The following is a 13,148-nucleotide window of genomic DNA, read 5'->3' as shown; positions in this document are numbered from 1 at the left end:
TTCATCACTTTTAAGCTGTGTGATCTTGGGCAAATCACTTACCCTCTCTGGGCCTCAGATGCACCCAGTTTGATAGAATTGCAGATTACATGAAAAAATACATGTAAAATGTTAGCAGGATGCTTCATACATGTGAGGACTAAGAAAAATGAGCTACTACTCTAAGAGAAAGTTTCAAAATATTAGATTTACATCCTCCCTACCTCACAATGATTATTTTTTGCCTCTTAATTCCTCTTGTTTGGGAGGAACTAGATCCTGAATGGGTTCGAGGCCTTGGGAAAAGAGGCAGAAAAAAATGACAGGAGCATTGGTATCTGACTTTGGAGTTTCAAACGTCGTTCATCATTTGATCACATAGTCTAGGGACTTTCTGAGAGGGAAGACAAAGCTTTCTGCTTGCCATTCCTTCCCTCTACTGCACCGCTAGCTGCAGGAACGTCCCTGGACTGCGAGAAGGAAGAGAGGCCCTGAGAGGAGGCACCTGCCTCACAGCAGTAAATGAGAACACGCACTATCCGGGCTGAAGGCTTCAGGTTGCCAGGCCCAGAGGGGAGTGGGAGCGACAGGTATAAGGGCTTCCCTCGCCACACCCGTCTCGCCAACGTCTTGCAGAACTCAGGGTACCCAGGTAGGAGCTGGGAGGATGCTGACGATGGGGAGAACTGGCTTGCGCCAGACTCTGTGTTCAGGAATGGCGAACTTTGTAGCCAAAATAAAAAGCAGGTGCACAGAGGAGCTTGTGGCACCGGGAGGAGGTGCAGGAGGCGGAGCGGCTGCCGGGGATGGGAATGCCAGCTTGGGAGCCACAGCCACCGGCACCGAAAACAAGTCAGCGGCTTTGCCCCCTGGAGCCTTGCCGTCCTCACCCCCAAAGTCCTCGATGTCTGGGAGCAGGTGCCACCCCCAGTTCTGATTCTTTTGCTTTCTAACTCCGCAGCCCTGGTCTCGTGGCACCTCAGTTCTCTCATTTGTAAGCTGATATTATAATAACTTCTACTCTAATTTGTTTTATGGCAAGACGAAGTGAGATGTAAAATTTATTTATTAAATGTAAGTTGCTATAGAGATGCTAGGAGTGCAGTCGTTGCTATTTTCATTCTTACATAAAGAAAGACTCCTGTATGCTAAGAACCATTTTTGCACACAGGGAGAAAATACTCAAGTTACACTTACAAACAAATGTCCCAAGAAGACGTCTGCTGGTTCAGGAATCTAATCCCAGTGCTCAATGTTTCCACCAGAAGCCTTTCCACAAACAAGCACAGGAGTGGGAGGATTTATATAGGCTATGCAATAAAGTATTTAGATCATTCTGGGAAGTAGAGTTTCTTGAAGCAGTTAATGAAAAGGAAGTGTGTGTGTGTGTGTGTGTGCGTCTCCAAATATATTTTTATAAGTACTCAGGTTGCACAGATATTAATGCTACTGACTGTTTTTCTGGAAACAGTCACCAGGAAAAGCCACTTGGCCTTTTAAGGTCATTTTAGGTCAGTTCTGTACATTTCAAACGCAGTAGTGTGCACCATTTCTACTGCTGTGGAACACTCTGTTTTCCTGAGAATCTACCAAGTACTGTATACCACAATCAGTGAGAGAGAAAGAGCAGAGCCAGGGCAGTGAGCCTTCCCAGCTTCTCCCCCCCGCCTCCCCCGGTGTGTGCTGCCATGCTGGAGAGAAGCCATTCCTGTGCGAAGCATGGGCTGCCTCGGCGTGAGCAGGGCGGGTCTCGCCCATGAGGCTGGCCCACTCGGTACTATGGCAACATTGTGGATAAGAGATATGATCTGCATGCAAATCCTCATCACCATTATTAGAAGGCAGCTAGATTTCAATGCATTACAGAAATATTTGGTAATTATACGTTCATCTTCATGTTTACGACATTTTCTTGTCTCAATTTTAAATTAAGCAGACCCATTTTTAAAGTGAAATCTGCTGGTAGTGGACAATTCAGGAAACTGTAAGGGATGACCACTGAATTTTGGAGATGTTAAAGAGTTTTGTGTGTGCTTTTTTGCCTCCCATCCTTATACCACTTGGAAACAGAAAAATTCAACAATTTGTAAGTGCAAAAGACCAATAGCTTTTATTTTTCTGTATGGCTATATGGTCTCTCATTAGAATGTTCTGTGCTTTGTAGGGTTGTTTTTGCCTGAAGAGTATTTTACAAATCATACCTTGCTAATTACACACATACAAGCAGACTTTCCAAGCAGCAAATGAAAACTAGGGCTGCATGAATGAATTGTAACTAGAGGACAAGTCTCCTGCTCTGAGAGATTGGTCAGAAAGATAAGCACGAAGGACCCTAGCACTGGTCCAATGTCTCTGCCCTAAGGTGCAGCTCTGACTCCTAGCCCAGGAAACCTGGGTCTCAGTAGCTTCCCATCCATGGAGGACAGGGTTGGGCAGAATCTCCACACCCTCCCGATCATGGGAGGTTTGGTGTTTTGGCCTGTGTTTTGTTTGGATAATGTAGAAACCCGTCTCACATCTATAAGGAAATTGTGCTTCAGACTGTGTTGGGTCTCACCCTCCTCTGAACTCTAAGCCTCACCCATAGGGCAATTAATCACCTTTGGTATGAAACAATTCTAGTTTTATATCTATTGTGGCTTAGCTTAGAAATTGTTAAATGTTTCCTGCTTGTGTGAATCATGTCTCCATTGGAAGGACAGAGATGACTGTGTCTGTCTCATCTATTACTTTATATATATATATATATATATATATACACACACACACACATACATATTTGAAAGGCAGAGCAACATGGATGGGGAGAGAGAGAGAGAGAGAGAGAGAGATCTGCCAAACATTGGTTCACCTGCCAAGTGGCCATAATGCCAGGTCTAGACCATGTTGAAGCCAAGAGCCACGGTTCCATCCTGATCTCCCATCTGGGTGGCAGGGGACCAAGCATTTGGGCTATCATCCACTGCTTTCTCAAGTGTATTAGGAGGGAGTTGGCTCAGAAGAGCAGCCAGGACTTAAACCGCTGCCCCTATGGGATGCCTGTGTTTCAAGCTGCGGCTTAACCTGCCGTGCCACAAGGCTGGTTCCCCTCATCTATTTACGAGCATCTTGGAAGGCAGGTAAGTCTAAGTGGAGCTAATTCGCTAACACCTGGCCTAGATGCTGGACAGGGAAGCAGAGGCTCCAGAACACCTGCTTACCTGTGAGCATGCCTTCGTTCACCACACAACTCCCTTCAATCAGAACAGCATCACACGGCAACGAAAACTTCCCTGGAAGAATAAGAATATCTCCGGGGACCAGGAGACGTGATTCCAGCTCCTGTAAACCTGCACAACAGCAAAGTGTCCATGAGGACCTGGCTTTTCTTTTGTCCTGTTTTCACTTAAGAATGAATAAAGGTGGCCAAGAATACTCATTAACCGGTTTGCCAAGAGCAAACAGTTTGCCTGTCCACCTATTCAAGCCTCTTACTCTCAACTGGAAATTCCAGGAGAACCAGGATTAGGAAACTGGCTCTTAGGACATGGCAAAAGATTAGCTCAGTAAGAGAATCCCATCTGGATCTTAGTACGCAGCCAGTGCTCTGCCCACAGGGAGTATTCAGGGGCTTTAGTCAAAGGAAAAGTGCTCATTGGCTCCCGTGTGCTTTTGTTGGCAGGGATCTTGATCCCCCATGGCACCCTCTGTCTCCTTGGATTGGAGCCTTAGGTAAGTTGTTCAAAAAGCACCTACTGCCATGGGGTACAACTCCTCACTCCCTGCAGAGAGCCAAGGCCACCCCACCTCAGGCTAGCTCAGAGCAAATGGCAAGTGCACATTCAGCATCCAGAAGTCCCATCCAGTCCCAGGTTCCAGATGGCAGTTCAAAACACATGATAGAGGGTCCTTCCAGATGGTCCGTCGGGGAAATAAAAGGTCCTTAAAAAAGGTTTATCCATTCGTATTCAAATGAATGAAATGTGAAGGGCAGTGGTAACTTGAAGTGACCCAGGCACTGGGCAGGAATCGTTCAGAGCTGGGATGAGAGGCAGGCAAGCTAGGGGCCTAGGACATAAAACCTAACAAGGCACTCACTGTCAGGCACTGCAGATGCCGGCTCAGGATTTGCATGGCCTTGCCTCCTTAAATTTTACATCTTTGATGCCTCCTTTGTCTCACTGACTCCCAGTCCTGTGTTCTATCAGAAAAGCCCTTCTTCCTTGGCTAATTAATAATCAAGGAAAAACGAGACCGATCTACCCTGAAAGAGTAGGTTGGTGAAGGTAGCAGAACATATCACTTACCTATGTCTTTGACCATGATTGTAACCTGGACTTTGTTGTGTTCCTCCACAAGGTTGTGCAGCTTGACTGATTGCTGCCAATTTAAAGTCAAGTTTAAGGATTAGAGAGTGCATATCCTGAAAACCCCATGATCTCAGTACAGAACATGAGCAGCTTGCTGTCACAGCCAAACCAACTCTGGGCAAAGGACTCAGGTTCTACTTTTGGTGCTGTGGCTTCCTTGCTCTAACCACTGCCTCCACTAGACCCCTTACTGGCAGCATCCAATGTTTTGTGAGTTTAATGCTACTTTACTCCCATGCAAAACCAGGTTAGCAATTGCCCCAAGGATCAATACCAAGGACCAAGGCTTCACTTCTCCAAGATACACAATCAACAGAAGGAAGAACAATGAGATTGTGGACAGCTTACTTCCCTCTCTGTGCCTCTGTCCCCCTGTCTGTGGAACAGCAGGGGATCTGTACCAGGCTGTACTTGCAAGAGCCTGGGACTATCAGGGTTTTGCTTTGATGGCGTATGGAGCAGCCATTCTTTCCTTTATGAAGCCGATTTTCCTGCTGGATAAATCGGCATACTGGACTCCCACTGCTCTGTTTTAAATCCCGGTGATGCTGCTTCGGTGCTATTTAGCCATTTTAACCCACTTTTTTTTCTTATCTGAAGAGGGAGATGGGCTAAGTTTTAAGTCAGTTCATTCTTATAAGGCCTTTTATGTAAAAAAAAGAGTTAACAGCTCCTAAGTGTTAGTGATTAATAATAATAATATATAAAAGACAGTTGCTGCTGGAGAAGCAGTTGTGAGACTATAACAACCAGAAAACTTTGCCTGATATTGAGACATTAGCTATGATTGAGCTAGGACTCCATGGAAAGTGGAGGAAATAGAAGGAGACCAGATAATTGGAGGCAGAGTCTCCCAGGATAATGCATGGGATGGGAAGGCAGCGGTCAGAGGGGATTTCATCCATCCAGCTCCCCAAACTGAGCAACAGGACACCAGTAGCCTGAAAGAGCTTAGTACCAGGCCAACTGGAGCAGGACTGTGCTGCCCGGGAAGCACTTCCCCTTTGAGTATGGATGCCAGCTACTTAGATCCTCTAACTAGAAGAGGCTTTGAGTTATCAACAGTACTTAAATGCGGCTTCCTCGAATTCAAACATATGACTTTTTTAAGTGTCAAAGTATTTTGATCGATTCTGCTGATAATTTGTAATGTTATAGATGTCACTAAGCTAAAACAAACATTACACACACAATTAGGTAAGTTTCACCTTAAGAGAACATAAGGAATGCAATGTTAACATTCAAAAGGAAAAAATATATTTTTACTTCCACATGGCACAAAAAGCTAAATGTCACTAATTTGGACCAGTTGAAAAGAAGAGGTGCTGAAGCTGTGGGTTACATATTTGCCCTCACATGGCTCCTTGAGGCTGGACTGCTGGGCTGCACATTTCCATGATGGAAGCAGCTAGGAAGTTGGTGCAGTTCTGTAGTTAGAACCCTGGAGTCAGGCAGGATTTTGAAACGCCCACCAGGCCTGTGCATGAACCAGTCACACACATGGGTCTCTCTAAGGAGATGAACATCCTTCCTCCTAAATGTCTCTGAGGTTATCTTCTTGCTTAGCAAACTCCTTCAGTCACTGCCATTTTAACTTCTGCCTAGCTTACAAGGAAATCTAGAAAGTACATACATGATTGAAATTATTATTATTATTATTATTATTAAAAGACTTATTTATTTATTTGAAAGGCAGAGTTACAGAGAGGGAGAAACAGAGATGAGAGGGAGAGGCAGAGGGAGAGGTCTTCTATGCACTGCTTCACTCCCCAAAATGGCCACTACAGCCAGAGAAGGGCCAGGTTGAAGCCAGGAGCTGGGAGCTTCTTCCGGGTCTCTCACATGAGTGCAGAGGCCCAATTCCTTGAGCCACCTTCCACTTCTTTCCCAGGTATGTTAGCAGGGAGCTGGATTGGAAGTTGAGAGCATCCGAGACTTAAACCAGTACCCATGTGAGATGCCAGCACTGAAGGTAGTGGCTTTACCTGCTAGGCCACAGTGCCCATCCCTCAAATTATTATTATTTTTAAAGATTTATTTTATTTATTTGAAAGACAGAGTTACAGAGAGGCAGAGACAGAGAGAAAGGTCTTCCATCGTTGGTTCACTCCCCAGATGGCTGCAACAGCTGGAGCTGCGCTGATCTGAAGCTAGGAGCCAGAGGCTTCCTCTGGGTCTCCCATGGGGTGCAGGGGCCCAAGGCCATCTTTTACTACTTTCCCAGGCCATAGCAGAGAGCTGGCTAGGAAGAGGAGCAGCTGGGACTAGAACCAGCGCACATATGGGATGCTGGTGCTTCAGGCCAGGGCTTTAACCCTCTGTGCCACAATGCCAGCCCCATCAAATTATTATTATTGTTTAAGTAGTTTAAAATATCAAGTACCTATTATGTTCCAAGTGCTTCAACTATATTGTCTGATTTCTTTTTAATACTCAAAACAATCCTATGATCGCCAGTGAACATATAAGAAACAAAAACAAAAACAATGGAGTTAGAAATGTTAAAGTAGCTTTCTCACCATCCTTTATGAAATATTAAGACTGATCATCAAACTTAGGTCCATCTGATGCTAAAGCCTTTTCTGATGATGAATAAGTTCATTTGGGGTTTGAAAACAGCACCTCTTCCTGTGAGGAGATAAATCTCTTTCCTTTCAAGTGTATCTGAAGTTATTGTTTTGCTTAGTGAATCTTCTCAGTCAATGCCATGACAACTTCAGCATAACTCAAGAGGGGGAAAACCAACATACTTGTAAGTGGGAAAGTAGGAGTTAATAATACTTGACTGCAACTCTCCAAACTCACTACACTGTAAGGCTGGGTTACAGACTTAGCATTCTGTGTAACCTGCCATGCTCCGTGCACCTGCTTGTGCTCTTCCCTGGAGTGTCCAACCCACTTTGCTTCTAGCAGATGCTTTCTAAACCTCCATAGAAAGCCCTGATCCAATGCCACCTCCACTCCTAACATCCCCACCATCCCCAGGAACATGCATCATTCTACTGTCTGTGTCTCCACCTGTGTTGGGGCACCGATGGCCAGGCGAAGCAGCTCCTTGCTGTCAGGGCAGTTCTATGGTTCTACCAGGGTCTCTCACATAGGAGATCCTCAGCAAATAGGTGTTTTATGGAAGTGAATTATTCTGCTTCTGCCAACAGTGCTGGAGCGGGATAATACAAGCATCCTCTCTGAGCTAATGCACACTCAGAAACTCTACAAACAGGTTTCTATGACAACTAACCAGCCGGGAGAAGGCAAGCGCTGCGATGCTTGCTATGATTGTGAAGCTCGTTGCCTGATTTTCATCAGGCCCCCTCTGGTTTCTGCAGTTCCTGTTCAGTGGGACCAGGATCAGTTTCCAAGGCTAATCTGCATATTGTTATTATTCAGCATCTGTTGCTACTCTTCCTTGTGTTTGCTGTGGCTGATTTCCTCCACCATCGAGTAATGAGGGCTTTAACTCAGGGGCCTCTTGAGCCTGCTCAGTTATGACTGAAGGCAAAGCCCTCAGAGCTGTTTCCAGCAGCCACCCATGGCAGAGCCCAGCAATGCAGCATGCAAGCACAGTGCACTGTAGGTGCTTGAGTGCCAAGGTTGGCGCACACACCTGCTCTAAACTAGTCTGCAGGAGTGTTTGTAGCTTAGACTGTAAGGGTAGATGCAGGAAAATAGCTTATTGGACTTCGGCAAATGCCTCTCCTCTTAAATTTTCAAAAGCTTATGTTTGTTTAGCTAAGTCTTTAATTACTTCGCAGTGGCTTAGTAGCATGATGTGGAGCTGGCAATAGAGGCTCCTCTTTCATTCTTGGCAACCCTGTCCCCAAATCTCCCTGTTGCTGCACAGTTCACAGGTCACTTTGAGATTGTGCTCCTGGGAGAGTGGAGTATGTGACTTGGAGTCAGGACGCCCAGGGCCACTGTTTCTGAGTGAGTGTGAGCAAGGCACCTGGCCGCCCTGACCGCCCGGTGCTTCCCTCTCTTGGGCAGGAGTACAGAACAATAGTGTCTTTTTCATTTTACAGTTTGCCATTTCCCCCAACCCGCACACATAATCATGAATGTGGGGACCCATTGTGAACTGTATAGTTCTGAAAGGTAGTGATTGTTAAGGACTTGAGATCTAAAGTGAAAGACAGTTTCAGGAACCTGGCCCCTTGAGTACAGTATTATTACAAGATGCCTTCCAGGTTGCGTCAGATAAGCTTTGATTAACAAATACCAGCTGTTAATGGATTTAGTGTTTGTCCTCTAATTCCTTTTTATTTTTTCAAAGAAAGACTTTGCAATGCTGCCACCAAGTCTGCAATTCCCTTGTCAGCCCCTGTTTTCAGCAAAGGAAATTAAGGATCTGTTAAAGATGCAGAACCCGAATGTCTAAATTCCAATGAGGATTTAAAAATAAATAATAAACAAATTATAAATGGAAAAAGCAGGGATTACCTAACTCGGGAATGGGAGAAGTTCATAAACAAAACAGGAAACTCAGAAGTCATTAAAAAGAAAGAGGGGGAAAAAACCATATTCGACACTACATAATTCACTGGACTTTGACTTTTGCCATACTTTAAAAATTATGTAAATTAAAAAATCAATTTGTAAAAGCACACAAAGCTGAACATTTTTAAGTATTAGTATATAATAGCCAATACTGGTCAGGATCTGGGAAAATTGATGCTTTGTATGTTGCTGAGAGAAGGAATTATTTCACTTCAAGAAAATAATATAATAATATAATAATCTCTAAGAGAAGTTTATTTTGGTGCAAACATTTTGAAATTCATGAAATTTTTTTCATAATATACATCTTCCATGAACTTTTTGAAGACTCCTCTTACAGCAACATCTATTAAAACTCAATTTACACATATCCTTTAATTCAGTATCCGGGCTTTTTATTGCTATGCTAAATGCAGGGGCTGGGGTTGTGGTGCAGCATGTTAAGCTGTTGCTTGCAACATGGGCATCACATACTAGGGTGCTGGTTCAAGGCCTGGCTGCTCTGCTTCCAAACCAGCTCCTTGCTAATATGCTTGGGAAAGCAGGGGAAGATGACCCAAGTACCTGAGTCTCTGCCACCCATGTGGGACATCTGGATAGATTCCTGGCTCCTGGCTTCAGCCTGGCCCAGTTGCTGTCATATAGGGAGTGAACCAGTGCATGGAAGCTCTCTCTCTCTCTCTCTTCAACACTCTGTCTTTCAAACAAATAAATAAAACTTTTAAAAAAACACTCATATGTAAGAATATACCTATACTGTAGTAAAGTTTAATTCAATATTTGTGTTGGCAAAAATTTTGAGAAATAACCTTATTTCTCACAAATAACAGAATGGTTGAATAAATTATGATATAACATGGATGATCGTAGCTTTATTTTTAAGCATGATTTGGAATTGTTCATTTACTTGCTAGATTGCCATTACCTATATATAGTAATGTGGAAAATGGAAGTGCCAGGTTAATGTGCATGGTAAGACCTCATTTTAATTTAAAAAGTAATCAAATCTCTATAGAAATTTGTATATGTATGTGCACTTAACAGAGTAAAAAGGATGAGAAAATATATTCAGCTGATGATGAAATTAATAAATACACACATGTATTTGGGTGGTGGTGTTTGGACTTCTTTGGTGGTTTCCCTTATGACAGTAACTTTTAGGTATTTGGAATGCAATGATCACCTGCTATAAAATTTCTCAAAATGGCAGATTCTTACTATCACTAAGGAGAGTTTGATTCCATAGGCTGGAAGCTCAGGAATGTCAGATAATTTTCCCCCTGAAACATTGTCCTACAGAGTATGTAGAATCAAACCTGTTTTTCCCCTACAATGCTTCTCCTACATTCCAAGCAAGAATTCCTGTTTCTTTTGGGTTCCCTTAAAGAAAGGAATATATACCTGATCAGCGTCAGATAGATGGAATTAGTTCTTAGTGTTATACAGCACAGTGGGGTAATTATAGTCCACAATAATCTATTATATATTTTCTTAGCCAGAAAAAAAGAGATGAACTCCAAGGTCCAGTAGTAAAGTAATGACAAAGAGGTAGAAATGTTAATTCCCATGATCTGGTCAACACACAGGATGTATGTGTATTGAAATATTGCACTGTACTCCATAAACTTATACAGTGGTTATTATTCAAAAAACATTTTAATGTTTCTTAAAGGCTAATAAATTGTAAAAAGAAAGATATGGGGCCGGCGCCGTGGCTCACTAGGCTAATCCTCCGCCTTGCGGCGCCGGCACACCAGGTTCTAGTCCCGGTCGGGGCGCCGGATTCTGTCCCGGTTGCCCCTCTTCCAGGCCAGCTCTCTGCTGTGGCCAGGGAGTGCAGTGGAGGATGGCCCAGGTGCTTGGGCCCTGCACCCCATGGGAGACCAGGAAAAGCACCTGGCTCCTGGCTCCTGCCATCAGATCAGCGCAGCGCGCCGGCCGCGGCGGCCATTGGAGGGTGAACCAATGGCAAAGGAAGACCTTTCTCTCTGTCTCTCTCTCTCACTGTCCACTCTGCCTGTCAAAAAAAAAAAAAAAAAAAAAAAAAAAAAGAAAAAAAGAAAGATATGCTAGAATTCCAATTGTGTAAATGGACATTATGAAGGAATTTTAAGAGAGAGACTGAAATTTGTCACAAGCATTGTATGCGAAATGTGGAGAATAAATGCAGTATTTAAGTCAAGGGCACCGTTGTCCTTGACTCTCAGAGTCCGTCTGAAGACAGCATTCATGAAGACTTCCATTGATAATCAGAGTTGGCCTTTCTAATGCCCTTCTCCCAAGATGCCATGTTTGGTAAGCCCTTGCATTTCGTTTTTTGATGACTTACGTTTGACAAAGCAACTCCTTGCTCTCAATGGAAATTCCATAGGCTTTCCTTCCTTAGCAAGATGCTAAATAGAATCCAACTTAAAAAATCCAAATGAGATATCAACTCTTACCTGTCGCAAATCATATACACTCAAGACAATGGACATAACAGTCAAGATGATGATGGCCACAGAGTATTCTATGTAACCTTGAGATAGCCACAACGTGAGTGTGAAAGCTTGAAACACATAGAATGGATTTAAAACCTGCAGGTACAAAAACATTCAAGAAAAGGTCATCTTTTTATAGAATTTGTTTCCATTTTCCACAACATAAGGTAACGTCATTATTTAAGAATTCACATAGAACTCCATTAATCTGGGTAGGGATAATGTTAAGCACATAGATACTGATACAGTGGAAGCAAAATTATTTTAATTATAAAGAGCCATGCTCACAATTCAATAATTCAATTATTTATTTGGGATTTTCAAATATATTTTACCCGATACAAAATCCAAAATTTACCAACTTAAACAAATATATAATGGAAGACAAACATGCTTCAGTCTTTTTTAAAAAATGAACTTCCATTTGGAACATTTTTATTGCAGGTTTATTTTTCATATAATCACATGGGGCAGGTTTAATAAAGTTGTCCAGTGAAGATGAGAGATTTTACTTTCACTTGGGCCATTTAAAATAACATATTCTTTAGGTCACAGGTCATAGCAACACCTTCTAAGGGTTGGTTGACTTAGCATAGCCTTTCCCTTCAGGAGGGATCCTGAAGAGAAGGTCTTACCCAAGGCTTCCGGGACAAGTCATGGACAGACGGTGTCACCAGGTCCAAAACCAGTCATCCATGCATGCACATTTTTGATCTCATACTAAATACCAGAGGTTTTGGGTAACTCCACATTTTTTTTTTAATTCCCACAATTTTCCTATTTTGGTTAGGTTGACATTTCTATTAATGATTAAAGTACAGAGGACAGATTTGAGGAGCTGGAGAGATGTCGGATGATACACACACAGTGAGCAGAACAAAGCAAGATTTCTCTTCTTGAGGAACAGCTCTTGGTGGTTACTATAATTTAGATGAAATAATGACCCAACCAGTGGTACTCTTTCTTACCTCAACTGTCTATAATTAATTTCTCTCTTAATCCTAAAAATGAACCAGCATCTGTTAATGAGTTAATTGGTTGTATCTCAAGGGTTTCTTAAACCCTTAGATATATTTTGTTCACTAAAAAGCTTTTGTTCCTTAATGTTTCTTATTATCTCCATCCCAAGTGTTTTACTTACAAATTATAGCTATTATGTTTGCTTGGTACATAGTGCTCTAATTGTAGATTATGCACTAATGATAATATGATTTTGAGTTTATACAAATCCAGCAGAAAATTGGTTAAATAGTTCTTGGAGATGAAGCACCATCATAATTAATTTGTCCCTTATTCAGTATTCTTTTGAAACCAGATGTGAAGAAAGTCTTACTTGCGTATTTTCTAATAAAGGTCTAATAAATACGTGCCAGAAAATACTAACTGCTTTCCTAAGAGACCAAACTGACACTGGGGAGAGTCTTTGGCTATTAGAAAATGTACTTGATTAAGAAGTTTAAAAGGGCCGGCGCCGCAGCTCACTAGGCTAATCTTCTGCCTGCGGCACCGGCACCCCAGGTTTTAGTCCCTGTTGGGGTGCCAGATTCTGTCCCAGTTGCTCCTCTTCCAGTCCAGCTCTCTGCTATGGCCCGGGAAGGCAGTGGAGGATGGCCCAACTGCTTGGGTCCTGCACCCGCATGGGAGGCCAGGAGGAAGCACCTGGCTCCTGGCTTTGGATCGGCGTAGCTCTGGCCATAGTGGCCATTTGTGGGGGTGAACCAATGGAAAAGGAAGACTTTTGTCTCTCTCTCTCTTACTGTCTAACTCTGCCTGTCAAAAAAAAATAAGTTTAAAAAATAACTTGCTTTTTGATACTTCTGGAGGCTATATGCATGTGGGGACA

General features: G+C 43.0%; 1 protein-coding gene across 6 annotated transcripts in view; it reads right to left on the bottom strand.

Moving 5' to 3' along the window:
- ATP13A5 (ATPase 13A5) overlaps positions 1 to 13,148 on the bottom strand; it is a 127,071-nt gene that overhangs the window by 88,563 nt on the left and 25,360 nt on the right. For all 6 annotated transcript variants that reach the window (XM_070072357.1, XM_070072359.1, XM_070072361.1 and 3 more), the window contains exons 7-9: positions 11,267 to 11,401; positions 4,266 to 4,338; positions 3,180 to 3,308 (exon numbers count right to left, since the gene is read on the bottom strand). In XM_070072357.1, the coding sequence (XP_069928458.1) occupies positions 3,180 to 3,308; positions 4,266 to 4,338; positions 11,267 to 11,401 (337 nt within the window). The remainder of the gene's footprint in view (positions 1 to 3,179; positions 3,309 to 4,265; positions 4,339 to 11,266; positions 11,402 to 13,148) is intronic.

The sequence above is a fragment of the Oryctolagus cuniculus genome, chromosome 4 (genome assembly GCF_964237555.1).
Source record: "Oryctolagus cuniculus chromosome 4, mOryCun1.1, whole genome shotgun sequence".
NCBI lineage: Eukaryota > Metazoa > Chordata > Mammalia > Lagomorpha > Leporidae > Oryctolagus > Oryctolagus cuniculus.
This window is presented reverse-complemented; position numbering and strand designations above follow the sequence as displayed.